This window comes from Phoenix dactylifera, chromosome 5 (assembly GCF_051530095.1).
Source record: "Phoenix dactylifera cultivar Ajwa chromosome 5, Ajwa_hap1_PhDact_Kaust_v1.1, whole genome shotgun sequence".
NCBI lineage: Eukaryota > Viridiplantae > Streptophyta > Magnoliopsida > Arecales > Arecaceae > Phoenix > Phoenix dactylifera.
Window position 1 is genome coordinate 23,737,638 of NC_143194.1, and position 18,668 is coordinate 23,756,305.

Sequence of the window (18,668 nt, forward strand, 5' to 3'; positions counted from 1 at the left end):
TTTATTTTTAAATTAATATAAATATGATTTTTTTAATACCGTTAGAACAACCGTTATATTACGGGCATTTGTACAATAATAGAGTTTTACGAGGGTATACATGCAAATATCAATTTTGGAAAGATATTCATACAAAATCCGATATTTAGAAGGGTATCCATGCAAAAAAAACTCTTCATTTTATTTTGCAAACACAACCAAAAATTTATGCAGACAGTTATTGGTTCTTGGTAAAGCTCATTATCACAAAATCTTGGTTCAGAGAGTACGACCCTAGCCATGTTAGGCAATGGATCGAGATTCGATTCAATAGGGTGTTGGCCCTTAGTTCGACCCCTTTATATTAAGGCCCCAGTTCTTCAAGAAATGTCATAGTTTGCTCGAAGGCCAGAACTCTAGTCTAGATGGATAAGATAATGAATGAGAAATAAGAAATAAAAAAAAAAAGAGAAAAGTACAAACAATCAAGTTATTGAGTTAACATATCTAAATTGTTTTACGTTGAAAAAGATATTGGAAAAACAAAATTAACAATTGTAGCCTTGGAGCTACATGATGGTGATAGCATTTTGCGATAGAGTTCGATACATGCCGAGGATAGGAAAGAATTACCAAGGAAATATGTACCTAAAGGCTCGTATGTACAAAATCTTGAACAAAAATGCACTTGTTATGATGGGATCTTGGATAGAAACAAGTAATATTTTAGTAGGTAAATTAATATCTTAAGCAGTGAATAAATTGCCGGATACCTCGGAGGATAAATTATTAGTTGTCCACTAAAGAGAGTTTACCAGCAGCTTATGCATTTATTGGGAAGTAACATTCATCATGTTCTCCTGATGCCTGTCAATACGGGAGATAAATAGCACAGAGGCTGGGGAACAAGATCATAAGTGTTGATGATGACATGATTCTTCATTATGTCTTTCAGGGATACTGCTATTTCATTATGTTTTCATGGTTTTTTGATTGCGAGTAGCCCAGGAGGAGGCCACTGATCCCAGAGTCCCAATATTTTAGATGCCAAAATTCGTATAAAACGGCAATCTTTGTTAGCTAGACCTCAAAGTTCTAAAATTTTTCAGAACTGTGACCTCCAAAATCACCAACTTTCCTCTCTTCCTTGTGTCCACGATTCGAACTGGTATAACTAATTTTAATTGCATTCAAGCTTAATAATTCAACTGCGCATGTAATCCAGAACTTGTCTCTAAATTTCTTCTTATTCCTCCTGTCATTAGCTACCTCCTGAATCTAGCTGAAATTGAATTCAAGCATCCAGTTAATCTGAACTCAATTGTAACTATAAACTTCTCAACGTAAAGCCAGACCTTCCAGCATTTCCCCTCCAAAATATACCTTGAGTCATGAATAAAGTTAACATGCCAGAAGAAGAACAAAGTCCAGTGCTCCTAATTATTATAGCACAGGAGATTATTCAGAGACAAAGAACAAGATTTTGGAGCACCCCAGAAGTTCTGCAGTCCCATCATAGCTGAATTCCTGGAACATCTCATGACACAGCTGGACATTCTTAACATGCATTTGGCTTCTCTTAGTCATTATATCAAAGATACCATGATAAAGCATAAAATCTTCTTCCCGATCAGAGATATTGTAGTAAAGATAAACAGAAACAGAATGCACCGTGATTTTAAATTCAGCACAAATAAATGTAAGAAGCATAGACATCCAAGAATCAAATCATTCAAATGGTCTGAACTAAATTTTCATTTCAATTATAAAAGAACATCTAGTCGTCTACATATTTTGCAAATAACTATTCATGACAAGCATCAGCTGCAGGCTGTAATATAATACTGAGGAATATTTCACCAGCAAACAACATACAGTAAAGCTACAAACCATCATGATTCCATTGCTCAAGATCTCCGATCTTATCCACATATCCACACATCCTATGGACATCTAAAAAAGAAACAGAAAGGGTTGGGCGTACTGCCAGCATTAGCTATTATTCCTTAACAAACTATGTATATATTATTCGAGCCTACGTAGCAGCATCAACATTTTTTTCTGTTTTTCTTTTTTTTTCGAGAACTTAGAACGGTTGGATGACAGCAACGTAAAATCTACAGTTATAATTTCTGCAGAACTTATAACTATTCTTGGTGCCTGATTTGACATCTTCATCTCCTCAAAGAGACTATCTTTAGATTTTGATGCAGTGCTTAACCTGTTCAATTATCTGCACTGCTCGTGTATCATGGCTTCCGCTTCACATTAGCTGACACTTCAAATCCTGGTCTTTAATTGGAGGCTCAGGCTCCACAGGGAGAAAACTACTTGTTATCTCTGATGTTTTACTGCTACATTCTGCATTTCCTTCATTCAGACACACATGATTCTCACCAGAACTTGGTGTTGCATATGATTTCCGAGATGGAACGACCTGAAAAGTATCCAAGGAGCAGATACATGTGAGAACTTCCGCTAAGAGAAATCATTTTACATCGACTTTCATGATCTATGACAAGAAATAAAACTGACAAAATTGACCAATTACTTGATCATTAACCAGCCGATCTGCAACTGCTGTCCTTGGTCTTTTTTTCCTGTATGTTCTACTTGATTGCTTCATTTGTTCAAACTCATCATCAACAAAGTTCTGATCTGATACCTCTGTAGAAATTCACAAATTTTACCCTTTCTGAACATGTGTCAAGTAAAATAAAAATGAATTGGAGCATTGTTACCTCACCATTTTTTTTATTTTACATGGTAAGTAGATATTGCATTATCTAAGTTGGAAGCAACACTCATGTAGCAGATCATCTGGTTAAATTTGATAAATTATTGGAGGCATTTATCTTTTAGAGGTATGATGATGCAGACAATAGAATGGCAGGAGGACACAGATCTGGAGTTAATACAGTTGTTTAGAGCATCATCTAGGCATTTCAAACATCAAGTTAATAAGGTTGCAAATATAAGAATTTGATCGATGGTTCACCGTACTAGCCCGAATTGGGTGGTACAGAGCGTACCGTACCATACCAGTATTCGGTACGGGAGGCGTACTAGTACAATATCTGGTACGGATGGCATACCGACTCTCGGTACGCCAAAAGGATCCCGTACCATACCATACCAGCACCGTGCTAGTGTGGCACCAGAACAAAGTCCAGTACCGAAACGGTGAACCCTTGTTTGATCTATTGGGATGAGTTGATATCTATGGGATGAATTTCTTTTTTAAGTAAAATTTCATTATCCTTGTCCTTACAAATATCACTACAAAAAGTGCTTAAGACCATTCCTACATGTAGACATGACCCAAAACCTAATAGTCTAGCTGATTTTTTTTTAAAATTCCCATATTTATTCCAGCAGCTGATATTCAGGTGGAACTCTTATTGATCATCTAATACTGAGTAATGAGCATGGCAGATGATCAAACATGAATTTGGAACTTTGCTAGGAAATATGGATCCAAGAACAGTATGATCAAATTCTCTCTCAAAAAAAAGAAGACGAAGAAGAAGAGGAGGGGGAGCAAGAGGAGGAAGAAGAAGAAAAGGAGAAGGGGGAGGATTAAAATAGAATATGTAAAAAATGCAATTAAAGTAACCACTGTCTAAAATGATTATTTGAGATGAAACTAAAGTAACCACTGCCTAGAGGCTCATGTTCTCTTTAGCATCATATCAAGGCTCATATGGTTTGCCTTGAGGCTCACCAGTGAGACCATGTAAGAGAGGCATATGGATCATGTGAACAAGCTCAAGTAAAATGCACACATTAGCCTTATATTATGATCTAATGGGAGGCATACAAATCAAACTATGACATTTTGGTGATCTAATGGGACACATACAAATCAAACTATGACAATCTTCAAAACAATCATAAGGAAATAAATTTCTTATATTTAATTTTACATGATTTTATATCCGAGCATATTTGCAGTCAAAACTAGCTAATGACAGCATTTCAAATATCACTTTTGGTAGATTTCTAAGTAATTCTATTAGAGATTAAATTTCTTCGAGGCTTATACCTTAACCCTTGCAGCAATACCTGACCTTTTCTTTTTGAAGGAGGACATATGTAGAATGATGTTTTATTAGAAATTTAGAACTAATGACCGGAGGATATTCACTTTGTATTAAACTTGTTATCTTGAATATTTTAGCAGAAAATGGATAAATACATGGTAGAATGTCTCATATGATTCGATAAGGTAGATGAAGAAGACTCTGACAATGTGAAGCTTCTCTGTTCTACCACAGATATATGTGGCTGACTCATGGAAAATCAAATAAGACAACATTATGGTTGGCATTGACAATTTATGGGTAATAACAAAACAAGTTGGATAACTTGAAATATGTTAGAAGATGCTTAAGCATAGCAGCAGTTGAGGACAAGTGACCAAGAACTGATAAGAACGTTAATACCAATGCCAAGAATAGAGAAAGGGACGAGGTCCAAATGAAGAGAAATACTTGGAATTCAGTCATATGGGATGAAGAGATGGGGAAAATGACCAAAAGATCCATCGCTGAAAAATAAAGCAGATCAAGAAGATCAAAAGGCAAATCCAAGTTTTGCTGAAAGAAGCATAAGCAACTTGGGCAATAGCCCAAGTCTGAAAGGTGTTTCCCTAAGAGTTTGGCCTGGGGAATTATTCCATCTTTTCTTTGAAATGATTGGTGGTGCCTCTGCCATTCTTGGAAAAAGGTAAAGAGAACTAGATTGGAAAATAGTACATCTCATAAATCTCCCAACCTAATAATTTCTGCGATGAGAACCTCATTATGTGCTTCTTATACACAAATTATGAAAGGAACAAGATGATTGTTTTCTTGATAGAAAATTAAAAAAAATATGACCTGAAATCTATCCAAATTCCTTGGTTCTTTAAACTACTTGATAGCCTTTATGCTGCATCACACAAGCTTCTACATAAACCAAAATAATATTTCTCAGTGCTTGGTGTACTTAAAATCCATACATTCGTAAAAGTGAACATCCAAGACCATTGCACAAGGAGGCTTCAACTAGGTGCTGATGCAAAATTGTTCTGTCTACCTAATGCCATATTTCCTCATTTTGCATGCCCAACTTGTTGCCCTTGCACTTGAGCTACTATTTGTGGATATTCATCATTATTTGTCATGAGCAGGATAACTGCCCTATCAAAATCATTGCTTGCTTCAGACATTATCACCCGAGCCTTTTCTCATCAAATATGTGGTTGGATAAAAAGCATGAATCAACTTAAAAGACCCTAAATCGATAACAGATTATACAACCAGTTGTTGACCTGAAAGCAACCATTGAGAATTTGGTGCCAGATTCGCAGCTAAGGCAAATCTAAGCATGAGAAGAGCTTGCATGAAACTCATATGACAAGTTGGCAGATCTGAAGATCTACTTAATTGCTTACAGCATCAGAATAAAGGTTGCCAGGACAGCATGCCACCAGCACATGATACTTCTTTTTGAAGAGACCAGCATATAATACTCCAATTCACACTCACACATCAGAATAAACTTATATTGTATCTTCCCCTTCTCTGACATGGCCTACCTACTCTCTTCGAACAAAGGTTCGAACTATACCAAGATGAACTTGAAGAGCCACTGCATACTATTACTCATTCGTCTAATTTCAATGTTCTCCTACACCCCTCATCCTTGCTTCTCGTCCAAAGAAATTCAAATCCTCAGCCTCAATCTTTTTTTTTTTTCCTTTTAATTGCCGCAATCAACTCCTGTTCATTAGCTGATCCTATACTTGCTTTAATCCACATCCAGAATTTTCTTCCATTAAATCAAAACAAACACTTAAACAGACTATCTATATGCCTAGTTACTACACCAACCACTTATAACAAGACTGAAGAAATATCTGGTTGAACAGCAACCCAGAATTGGCTGCCATATCGTTGGGAGGCCCAAAACTTATACCAAGACTGAGGAAATATCAAAAAACCTCCTATCTTCAAAGAACCATATCCACAATAGCAGAAGTGAAAGAGGTGGGCAAAGTCAAACAGAGAGGTAAACAGGCAAGCAAAAGGAGAACCCATTATAAAGGGGAATATGAGGGCAGGAGGCGGCAAAGTCTTGCCTCAATTATGGTTGCCACCACCACCATCCTTACTTTAGAATACCCTCCACTACCAGGAAACAAACTCTGGTAGACCCTGCCCTCTGAGAACTAGTATGCAGCCTTACATGAAGAGCTGCAAATGTTCCCGGCAAGGAAAATACCTGCCCTCACCATAAGAAATGCTATCATCCTAGAAGCAGGAATAGTATAGTACACAGATATATGGGACCTGCAGGCTTTCATGACATCTAACCAAGCTTGAGAAAAAAGGCATACAATGTAGGAGAGGAGCAGCAATTTATAGAGAAGAAAAGTAGACAGAAATGGCAGGTAAGTATTTTCTCATGCTTGAACTCACTAGAGACTGAGCTTTGATGGGATATATGGCAAAGGAGAGTAGCAAATACAACAGGAATTAGATTTGCTACTTATGGTTATTAACGGTTATACTTGTAAGGAAAATTTACAAGAGATTGAAGGACAAATAACATTGTTTGGAAATACAATTGCTCTTGATTATGATGCTTTATTCTTTAAGAAAACAAACAAGCTTATGATTATATGCAGTTTCTCTCTTCTTTTATAATCAAAGGCACTTTTTGAGAATTTAATAGTTATTATTTTATTGGTGTCATTAAAGTTTGGTACATTCAGTAATGTTTGATATTGCACAACAAATACATTAAAAGATATTACAAAATAACAAAGATAAAATAAATCTGTCTAGAAAAGAATAGGAGAAAATTTTGAAGAAATTAAGGCTAAAATTGAACATCAAAGATATTTGTGTATGACTGTAGAAGGAAGAAAGAGATCAGCCACAGAAAAAAGTTAAAAGGGGCACCTGTAGTGCTTCCCACGGAATCTTGAAGACATATGTGAGGGCAGGATAGAAGCTGCTTTGTGTTTATTGCTTCTCTTCCATGGCTCTGAGTTGCTACTTCAATTTCTTGTGTGGCTAAGACCCTGTCATTCACCTGGTTTGATGTAAGACGCGTCCCTTTGCCAGTGGAAGGTGATCTGAAATGCCGAATCCATGGATTTGAAGACAAAGAGCGAGGTTCATTCTCAATGTCTTTGCATCTTTTAGCTCTCTCAAATTTTAGATTCTCCCAACAGCCTCCCTGCAGGACCTTATACTGCAAATTTATATGTTTAGATCAAGGAAAAAAAAAATTAGAGGTCTTAGGAATTGCTACCAGATAATAGAAACAGGAGGAAAAAGTACTCATCAATACCTGACCAGATGTCAAGCTACTGGCATTTGACCCAGATGAATTTCTGCGTATTTGTGTCCTTGACAAAGATCCAAGCAAATCCTTTGAATTGTACTTGCTGCTGTATAACTGACTAACAAATGACGCTTCTATAGAACTAAGATAAAGATTGTGCTTCTCATCTGTCCAACCAGTTGGCCAAGAATCTACCACCTGAGGCCCGTAACAAAAGAAAGCTTGTGAAGTGCATTATTAAAAATGATCGTAACAAGGTAGCTACTCTAAATAAACCTATTTTGAATATTCTTAGAAATTCTAGTAAAAATATATGTAACATTGACTGTCAAATAAAATCAAAAAAAAAAATAAATAAATTCTTCCTCACTGTATATGGAGACGATGACATGTACAATCTAAGGTAAATAGAAAAGGAAAACAAGTTTAGAAATCTATAAAGTCTTTATAATCTTCACTTCATATCATATTATGTTTTTGTTACTTAAAAAAGTTGCTCTGCAATCAAAACAAAGTTTCTTAGGAGTAACAAAAAAATCTAGCGGAGCAAAATGAATACAATGGTTTCATAAGATGGAGTGAATACAAGTAAGCAAATGAACTCCATATAATTCTGAAATCTATGTCAAATGGTAGACTTAGGCATTAAAGCTTATCCATCGCCATTTAAAGCATATGCTCTAAATTATTCTTCCAACCAAGCAAGTTTCTTTTCTTATTTATGTTATGGTGCGTGAAGAAAGAAGTGCTCATGAAAGTGATAATATAGAGTTTCATGATATCAGCAGACAATAGAAAGAGTAAATATTTAATGGACAAAAGCAAAAACTAATTTCAAAACAAGAAAAAGGAAAAAAAAGAAGAGAACAAAAAGTCCAATATGATAAATGGAAAATAAAAGCCTCCACAAAAAAAATATAAGCCAATATTAGCGAGTGATTTCTCTCCATGGAAAGTGCATTATCTGCAAATGGAAAAAGCAATACAGAACTTCGGCGACATAAAGGTGTATAACCTATCAAAATAGTGCGGTTCACCGAAGAAGTTCTCTAATCAACAAGGGCAAAGAGAAATTCCAAACAATAGCAATAACAATAGGAAGAAAAAGTCACGATGATAGATGGAATAAAATATGCTTCCAGAAAGAAATTAAATCTTTCCTCCCTTTTCACAGACAAAGGACGAGGAAAACTAACATCTAGTTTCGGTATAGGAGATGAGAAGTACAGCAGAGCCTCATGACCAGGAGAAAGACACCACAAGCAAAATATCTAAGTCAACAAACAAAATACTTAGTCCTAGAGAATAGGGGGGGAAAGTGGTGTGCCAGTATCGGTAATTGTTCGGCCCCATCTGTGGACCAGTTTAAGCAGCTGAATCTTACTATTCTAACTTTTAACTCTAGTTCAGCTGATATTGAGAATCTTTTTTTTTCTAATTTTTATTAAAAGAAAGCCCCAAGAAACTTCTATCCCATGTAGAATTAACCTGCTTGTATTTTTCTATCTATTATATTGAATACAGTCCTTTTCATTTTTCTTCTTCTTGCTACACTTTCTCCTGATCTTGCCTTTAGGAATGGACAAAAGAATTGCCCCTACAGATTGCAGACTTGATCTCACGCAACTTCCTGCAGATTTTCAAAGTTATCTCAGATAAACTTCCAAAACTTGAGATATGAAGAAAAAAAAAGTCAGGTCTGAAAGCGAATAGAATCTGATTGTGAGATTTACCTGCATCATGAGATCCAATTAGGATCATAAATATCTAATCTATGAGGAAACTATTCTCAAACAGCCTTAACAAGTTTCTCAGGGTCATGGAAGGGTACCAGTTAAAAATGATTCTTGTTGTTTTACAAGGCTTACCATGATGAAACCAAAAACAAGGCGCAATCTTCTAACTCATACTAATGAATTAAGCTCAATTTTATTCTAAAAATACTTCAATCCATAGCAAGACCCTAAAACCAACCCCCTCCGCCGCTCACTGCGGCACTGCCTTTCGAATAATCCATCAATTAATACTAGAGGAACAAATCTTTCCCATAATGAAGCAACCAATTACAAAACAACAAAAGAAACCATTATCTTTTTTTTTATGATAAGATATGGAGGAAATGAGACACTTCCCCCATGATTCATTAAAATATAAAGAAGTTAATTACACGGTAGGTTACAAAAGAAACCACTGTCAACCAAATTTTCCTCTTCAAAATCCTCAGAACAAACCAAATCAAAATCAAAACAATTATCTAAAGCAAGTACACATCCTCACGAAATCAAAAAAGGAGAGAAAGGAAGACCGCATCAATTACCTTCCTCGGGCTCTCGATCCCGGAAACCTCGGCCTTAATCGGCCGATTAGACCGGTTATCATCCATATCTCCTCGCAACCTACCAATCTACGCCTCAACCTTGGGAAAACCCACAAGAGCAAGAGAAAGAAACGAACCCAAAACTCCTCGATTTCTAGCGCTCCGAATCGCCTCAGATCACGAATGAAGGGCAAGAGGTCTTGGAGCCGAGACCTTTATCCGGCGTGGCACCGCTTTTACACGTGGCGACGACGACCCAAGCGTGACACCTGGCGGCAGACATAATATCTTGCGGCAGATATTTTTGAGGTGCCGAAAGATCTTGGCTACTGTAATGATGACGTGGCAGCTGTCAGGCTCCGCGGACTTCCGGTTCCGCGATTTTTTTCCGGTTTTGAGGCTTAGCTTTTACGCTAACCAGTCTGAATTTGGATGTACGACCATAATTTAATTATTTACCTTATCCTTGAGTATTTTTTTTGGCTAAAAAAAAAAAAAAAAAAGAAGAAAGAAAGAGGAGGTGAGGAGGCATATTTCCTGCTGGAAAATGTTCGATACGGACAAACAAGTTTTACTTTGCCCTTTCTACCTACGGAGGAGTCTCACCAACATGGGAGCTTTTTTCACGTGTGAGTACGTCACATCAGCACTACCTAAGTACCAACAGACCAGATGACGATGACGACTCCACTGGACAAACTAAGCAGGAGCATCTGGTCCCCGTATTTAATCGACGTCTGCGCGTTTCGAATCTGAGCCACTCCGGTGGAATTTTAGCCCCGTTTCAACCGTGCTACTATCTTGATGGTTGAATGTTATCTTTTAACAAAGTAGTAACGTAGCCTGAAAAAAGTGTTATTATCTCTAAACACATTATCAAGCGTTATTTTTTTTACCATAATTTTAACACTTTATTGACATGCCAGATGTCCAAACCTCCGGATCTTACTCTAATCTGTCTCAATTTTGACTTACCACCATAATATACCATGCTTGGGCGTTATCTTTTAACACATAACTTATGTAGCCAATATATATATATATATATATATATATATAAGAATAAAAATCAGGGTTACAGCTAGGAATGGATTTAATCCATACACTCAACAAGGTGCTTCAATTTAGAAAGTTTTTTCTCTTTTTATCAAACTTGTGTTAGTATTTTTTTTTCTCTTTACTGCTAATTTTTGTTTTCTTTCTATGTATAATATAGTATATTTTAGCACCATCATCTAGGAAAAAGGAGAAGAAATCAGTATTTAAAAATACGAAAACTCGGTTCACTTGGATTTTTAATGATCCACGTGAATTGACAACTCGGGCAGTTTATATTTTAAGTTAGTACAAAATACAAATATATATGAATCATATGCATAAAATAAAAATATAAAATATGATTTCAAATTAACATAAAGTAAGAAAAAAATATAAATATAAAGTATTAAATAATAATTATATAAATTTAAGTTGAAATGCTGAAAAATCTGAAAAATTAGAAAAATAAGAATAATTCTAAAAATTTGATTGAGCTAGATAACCCAATTATTCAAAAATTTGGCCTAGTCATTGAGTCGGATTGTTTGAGTTCTTGATTGATCACTTACATATACTTAAGTGATCTAATAAGCAACCCAACCAGAAATTCTGCCAATTTAATCAAAATCAAGTGATGCTCTGTTGGACTGCTAGATTTTTAAAGAAGCAGAATAATAAACTCTAGAAGTTTGATCAAGAACATCATAGTTAGGTATCCGAGAATGATCCAGGAAAAGGGATAACCATTTCAAAACAAGCAAAACTGATGCGAGTCCTATAAATCTATGTGATCCCTCAAAAAACAGTTATCTAGACTTTGGTTCCAAACATTGGGTATCCACTTGCTAATTTTAGCTTTTTATGAAGTGGGGTTGCTAGAGCTTTTGTTTTGTTTTGTTTTTTTTTTTTTGATAAGACATTAGAAGGAAAGAATATACCTCCCCTAAAGATCTTGCGGCAGATATTTTTGAGGTGCCAAAAGATCTCAGCTACTGTAATGATGACGTGGCAACTGTCAGGCTCCGCTGACTTCCGGTTCCGCGATTTTTTTTCGGTTTTGAGGCTGAGGCTCAGCTTTTACGCTAACCAGTCTGAATTTTGATTTACGACCATAATTTAATTATTTACCTTGTCCTTGAGTGTTATCTTTTAACAAATTAGTAACGGAGCTTGAGAAAAAAAAAGGCGTTATTATCTCTAAACACATCATCGAGCGTTATCTTTTTGACCATAATTTTAACACTTTATTAACATGGTAGATGTCCAGGGCCCCGGGTCTTTTGGTTCCATGGCTTTTTAGCTTTCAGTCCTAGTTTTTACTCCAAGCTATCTCAATTTTGACTTACCACCGTAATAGACCATGCTTTGAGCGTTAACTTTTAACACATAACTTATGTAGCCAAAATATAAAGAAAAAAAAAAACGTGATGTTAGAGATATTCCGAGTCGAACCTGCCAAGATTATTATTATTTGACTAAAGATCAGAGTTTCAGCTAGGAATGGATTTAATCCATACACTCAACAAGGTGCTGCTTATTCTTCTTCTTTTTTTTTTTTTCTTTTTTCGGTATAACAGTTGCTCACGCTATTTTGGCGTGGGTATAACCAGTAGAAACAAGGTACTTCAATTTTGTAAATTGTTGAAGGCCCCTTTTTTTTCAATCTTTTTATCTAACTTGTGATAGTATTTTTTTCTCTTTACTGCTAATTTTGGTTTCCCTTCCATGCATATTTTTCTCTTTACTGCTAATTTTGGTTTCCCTTCCATGCATAGTATAGCGTATTTTAGCACCATCCTTAGATAAGGGAAAGGGGAAGAAATCAGTCTTTAAAAATAAGAAATCTCAGTTCGCTTGGATTTTTGATGATCCAAGTAACTTGACAACTCGGGCAAGTTAAATTGCAAGTTAGTCTAAAATACAAATATATATGAATTTTATGTATGGAATAAAAATGTAAAATATGATATCAAATTACATAAAGTAATACAAAAATATAAATATAAAAAATTAAATAATAATTATATAAATTTAAGTTGAAACCTTGAAAATTTTAAAAAATAAGGATAATTCTGAAAATTTGATTGAGTTAGATCACACAATTATTCAAAAACTCGGTCTGGCTATTGAGTTGAATTGTTCGAGTTCTTGATTGAATCACTTACATGTACTTAAGTGATCTGATAACCAGCCCAACCAGGAATTCGGCCAATTTGATCAAAATCAAGTGATGCTTTGTTGGATTGCCAGGTTTTTAAAGAAGCAGCAGGATAAACTCTAGGAGTTTGATTAAGAACATCATAGGTATCCGAGAGTGATCCATGAAAAGGGATAACCGTTTCAAACACAAGCAAAACTGATGCAAGTCCTATAAATCTATGTGATCCCCCCAAAATAGTTATCTAAACTTTGGTTCCAAACATTGGGTATCCATTTGCTAATTTTAACTTTTTATGAAGTGTGGTTGCTAGAGCTTTTGTTTTTTTGTTTTTTTAATAAGAATTGCAAGAACATTAAAAGAAAAGAATATACCTCCTCTAAAGAAAGTATTGATACAGAAATTTGTTCACCTTTTATAAATAACAATATTATTACCTCAATCAACATAAATCTCAATTCTTATCACATTTGTTACATTAGTTGTCATTTGAAAAAGGGCAGGTGCACCCGTTGACATTATAATTTGTAAAAGCCAACTTCCTAAAGATTTCCACTAGTTGGCATGAATTTTTGACTTTTATTTCAAAGTTCACATATGAGATCAAGCTTTTAGCCTATTATGCACCTTGTTAACTTGGAGAAAATACTAGACAATTGCCACCATAATCCGTTGTCACATGTCCACAAAACTCTTCAATCTATCACTTGAACCTTCTAACTAGATTATTTTTATATTTTAAAAAGCATGTGTAATTATAAAATATTATATTTTCACTATAAATTTGAATTCATTGGTGCAAAATTTGTAATTGCATCATATTAAATCTACGAGTTTCATTTAAAAGAATATGCAATACATAGGTTCCCAAATTTAGGATACATAATTTCTTAAACAGTAATAAACAGATGGGGTAATCAATTACCAAAAAAAAAAAAAAACAGATGTGGTAATCCACAAACCCGACATGCAAGACCTATTTAACTTGTAAACTTGTTTAAGACTTAATCTAAATGCTTTTTTTTTGTTACCGAACTAAAACTCATGTCAGATCGAGTAATCAAATCATTATAGACCAACCAAACTCTACCTGATTATTGAACAAGTTAGATGTATCGAGCATATTATTTCGAATAAACGGACCATGTATAGTTCTTTTTTTTAAAAAAAAAACTGTTTAAATGATCGGATTTGGAGTAGCAAGTTTTACTTAAGCATGGAGGATACATCACAAGAGGGTTTTTATCCTTAAAGCCATATGAATCTTTATTAATGTTATGTTGTAAGGCTTTCTTTGCAACCCTACATGAAAATATGACACCACACTAGGAATCGACAGATGCATCAGCTGGAAGACACACAGATGATGCTTTTGTTTCTCATAATCAAGTAACAAAGACAGAGTCCTGGAAAAAAAAAGGACTAGCAAAATTCCCCTAGGTTAATAACTCCTAGAAAAAAAATAATAATTTGTACCTAACAAGTAGCTATGTGATATACACCAACTTGAAGCATCATGTATGTGCATTTATCATTGCTTGCTTTGTCACACATATGGAGGAAAAACACATTACAACCAAGAAAAACAAATTTGTCATGTTTGTTGAGCTAGTATACAGAGGAGGAAGGTCTTTGTTCTCTTCTATTCCTTTCATTTTATTTTGCCAGCCAAAGTTCAGCAATGTTGACGCACTGAGCATGCAACAACTCGGGCCCATTGCCTCAACCTTTTCTTCACTCGTTCCGGGCTTGCACCTTCAAACCCCCCAAAAAAATGCCACATCAGATTATAATCTTGACATGCTCGACATACTATGTATGCATAAGGATCACTTGATGTCGATAAAATTACAGTTTATAGCAAATGCTTGATTCATTGTGGCACATCGAAAATGAGGTGATATCCTCCGAAAGAATTCACCACATCTGAAATCAAAATTATGTAAATAAAGAACTGGGATATCTAAATAAAGAGAGCATACGTATGCATCATAATTCATTAGGAATTAGTTGGCAATACCAGAAAAATAATGCTACAATGCCCAACTTTGGTATCAGAATTTTTCTCCAAACAGATAGCATGCCATATGGCATGAAAGTATCAGTGCAGCTCACAAGATAGTGTAATATTCACAGCAAGACTCTCTGCCACATGAGATGCTAGTTGTTGATGGAAAAGTTTTGGTCATGGAGTTGGGCTTTGCAGAATTTTCTAGTAAAATTTTACAAGAGACATACATATTCAAGAGTCCCAAAGGCCTAAAAGATGCTGCTCTCCTATCCTGTTCTAAAAATGAATGAACACTGTACTCGTATCTCAATTAGATGGTTGCAATCTCATGTGGCAATTGGTATACCAGAATTCCACAATCCTCTCGCATACAAAATACATGTATAAATTCTAACAAAATGTATTAACAAAATCCATATTTTGATCATCCCTAGAAGATAATTTGAACTTTAACATTTGTTATTATTTTGTAGCTTTTTTTTTGTTTTGGTTAAACCAGAATCATTAAATCAGTCTAGAACAAACAATTTAAAAGAAATCTCTCTCCTAGAATAATAGCATTCCTAATGATAAAAATCATTATTTTCTTAAGTATTTTCGGTTGTCGGATACGCATACCCGGGGAGATTATGGAGGCAGGGGAATCAGGCGGGGACCCGTCAATCGAGGAGTCAGATCCTGGCCCGGATCCGGATCCGGATCCGGATCCGACAACTGAAACATGATACTGCTTGTGAACCGCATGATAGAGATCGAGGGCGGGGAAGGTCCGAGCGAGCCTGGCGACGGTGGTGGTGCCATCATCGCCGGAGTCGAAGGCAAACCCGAATCCGAGATCGATGCACCCGCGAAGCTCGTCGAGGTCCTCGTCCATGACGCTCCGGCCAACCGGAGCTCCCCTCAAGCGGCCATGCCGGAGGCTCTTCCTGCGACGCCAGGCCTCGTCACGCGCCGAGTCTCGTGACCGGCATCTCTTCTCGACGAACGGGAACCTGGATTCGGGGTCAGCCATGGGGGATCCCCCTCCTTCTTGGCCTCGTGGGAGGCGGGAGCCTGAGAGGTGGGCACGGGGCTTGGATCCTATTTCTTTCTTTCTTGAGGGATGGAAGAAGGGACAGGGAGGGAGAGGGATAAGGGAGGTCGGGGGAGTGTTTTTAAAGGGCAATAGATGGAGGGAAAAGAAAAACGGGGCCAGGTTGGCAGTTTCGCGTAGATCTTGGTTGGATCTTGGTTGGTCTTAGCTATGATATCCTGTCTCCTCTCTTTTTCTTTTTTTAGAAATTAACTAAATAATACTTATTGGATATTTATAGTTGTCCACCTGTTTGCACTCCCTCCCTTTCTCTCTTCCACCTAATTAAGGATACATTAGTAGGTTTTATAGATTAATGGAAAAATCTAGATTTATGAGACCAAGCCCTTGATCATTAACATGTTTCTCTTATAATTCAGGTGAAATGTTAACAACTCGCTCTCTAATTTCCAGAAATATGACCATATTCAGTGTCGACACATAGAACGTATGCTTGGACTTTCCACAACGGGTGCATTAAAATTGCAAATTATATTTGGTGCTTAATGAACTATATTGTGATAATAGACAAATATTACATAATAAAATATGAGATGCATGATTGCATGAGTATTCAACGAGCCTTAGTTAGTGTTATACGATATATCCCATGCATCTTGGTGTGTGATATGTACTCCAATTTTATGCTACAACCATTTTTCCGTTAATCATTTTTCAGTTGAATTTTAATAAAATAATCAAAACTAAAAGAGAGAAAAAAATGTCATGATGCTTTCCTCTCTATAATATCAGCCACATTTATAACTCATGATTCATAAATTTAATGGACGAGCTTTGCTATGCGTGAAGGTGAGCATGGCTTTGTGAGTTTGATACGAACATGCATAGTTGGATATGCAAAAGAAAAAAAAAAGTCCTATTTACTTGGAATTACTATAGTTTATATGAGTAGTTACCTCTTCAATACGACTATCTCTCCATAAAAAATCTTATGCATAAGCCACACATGTTATGTCTATTGGACTCAAATTGTACACATTTGATGCATGAAATTAGAAAACTATACAAGTTATTTGCAGGAGGCCAAGAACCATATATATAATTACATTGAGGTGTAGATTCATTATTTTTTATAGGGTGAACAAATATAAAACTATCATTAAAATCAATGATAGAAAATGACTCCAAGTACATAGCTTTAAAATTTTCACTTCATATAATTTCAATTCATATAGTATGTATGTGCGGGTATGTGCATAGGTGAAATATGTTGTATATATCGAAGGATGTGATATTCAAGATATTGGAGAAAACTAGAAAATTGAATAAAATATTATTTTATCTCCACAATAGATTTAGGCCATTGTCATGGTATCGTAGTAAGTAATCCAATATAGAGAGAAAAAAATACAGCAGATTCATATGGCAAAATACATCACATTCATATGTCATTATTGAATACATCTTTATGCATCCTTTTTTTCCTATTTCTTTTATTTTGTTATTTTAATAAATTTTTAGTGCACAAGTTAAATAAGATTAGCATATTTACTCTGGATCGATGGGACAACATACACAATATTTTAAATTTACTTTATTTTTTCTTGCAAATTTGTGAGATCATTGTGTCTCAAGAATATAACTTTATTGCTTACTATTGAGAATAATGGACAATTAATGACCATCCAAAAGCAGTGCCACATTGGATATGGTGTCAATTTCTTTGGGATATATTTGTAATCATTTTTGCTAGTTATTAATATAGAAAACATTATGATCATAATAGAAAGCAATATAAACAAGAATATAACACTGGCATATGTTTGTGACCCTAAAATAAAATATTTGATTTCAATTAATATAGGCATTTCAATTATTAAATAATAGGGAATAGAAAGAAAAAATAAATTTGAGATATTATTAGTTGAAATCAAACAAAATTTGAACAAATATACAAATATTAATTTATATAATCTAATATAAAGAACAACAACAAAGCAACTGAAGCAACTGAAGCATCATGCAATTGCTTGTTCTATTGCCCCCTAGTATTTTGATGATAGAGAAAGACTTCTTAAAATATTGCACACGTCTTAGGAGGAATATTTCTTTTGCATATAATTTTATTCTAATGTATATTTTTTAAAAAATATTAAAATTAATTGATCATTCTTAGGTTTCTACTTGGCCAAATGATTCTTCAAATTATTTTATACAAAGAAACCATTTAGGAGTTATTCAGCTATTCTCAAACTAACCATGACTAATTCAATTAACTTTGATGAATCATGGATTAGTGATACTATGTTACCTTCTTGGTTGGGTTAGCTTGCTATTATTTGCTATTATTGTATCTCCTAAGTTTGATTTTATTTTGTGAATTTTTCAATAATCTTGCATACATTTCTATTCTTTGTTATTTAAATTCTTTCCATTTTTAGTGAATATTTCTTTTCTTTTATGAATTGTGAGTGTTTAAAAGCAAATTGTTTCTGAGTATCAAGCTTATGACTACACATTTTAGGTACATAAAAAAAAATATTTTACAACTTTCTAACTTAAATATTATACAGGCAATGGGCATGCGCCTATACTAGTCTTCTATAATAATATATCCAGGCAATTACTTGTACGCTGATGGCTGTCTGCTCAATTGTTTAGTTTCCAACTCTCCTAGTGGAAATAACCACCATATTATTTTAAAAGGAAAAAAAGCTTGTCGCCATTTCGCTGATTAGGTCAGTGCTAGCTTCCATGCCTGTCCACCTCATGGCCAACACAGTAGTTCCGAGAA

At 35.1% G+C, this 18,668-nt stretch overlaps 2 protein-coding genes across 2 annotated transcripts; both read right to left on the reverse strand.

The window, feature by feature from the left end:
- Positions 1-1,710: 1,710 nt before the first annotated feature.
- On the reverse strand, positions 1,711-9,842 carry LOC103718300 (cold-regulated protein 27-like). The gene is made up of 5 exons (XM_008807052.6): positions 9,635-9,842; positions 7,324-7,515; positions 6,930-7,224; positions 2,531-2,646; positions 1,711-2,416 (listed from the first exon to the last, which is right to left on the reverse strand). Exons 1-5 carry the CDS (start codon positions 9,698-9,700, stop codon positions 2,243-2,245), a joined length of 843 nt encoding a protein of 280 aa, XP_008805274.4. The 5' UTR covers positions 9,701-9,842; the 3' UTR covers positions 1,711-2,242.
- Positions 9,843-14,505: 4,663 nt separating this feature from the next.
- LOC103718311 (uncharacterized) lies at positions 14,506-16,319 on the reverse strand. Its single transcript, XM_088722996.2, has 2 exons — positions 15,367-16,319; positions 14,506-14,585 (listed from the first exon to the last, which is right to left on the reverse strand). The coding sequence occupies exons 1-2, from the start codon at positions 15,851-15,853 to the stop codon at positions 14,506-14,508; spliced, it is 567 nt and encodes a 188-aa protein (XP_088579122.2). The 5' UTR covers positions 15,854-16,319.
- Positions 16,320-18,668: the final 2,349 nt, after the last annotated feature.

Coding starts and splice junctions, on each gene's coding strand:
- LOC103718311 (XM_088722996.2), bottom strand. CDS start 15,853: ATGGCTGACCCCGAATCCAGGTTCCCGTTCGTCGAGAAGAGATGCCGG. Junction 14,586..15,366: donor AGAGAGATTTCTTTTAAATT/GTTTGTTCTAGA, acceptor GGGGGTTTGAAG/GTGCAAGCCCGGAACGAGTG.
- LOC103718300 (XM_008807052.6), bottom strand. CDS start 9,700: ATGGATGATAACCGGTCTAATCGGCCGATTAAGGCCGAGGTTTCCGGG. Junction 7,516..9,634: donor GGATCGAGAGCCCGAGGAAG/GTAATTGATGCG, acceptor TACGGGCCTCAG/GTGGTAGATTCTTGGCCAAC. Junction 2,417..2,530: donor ATCGGCTGGTTAATGATCAA/GTAATTGGTCAA, acceptor GATACTTTTCAG/GTCGTTCCATCTCGGAAATC.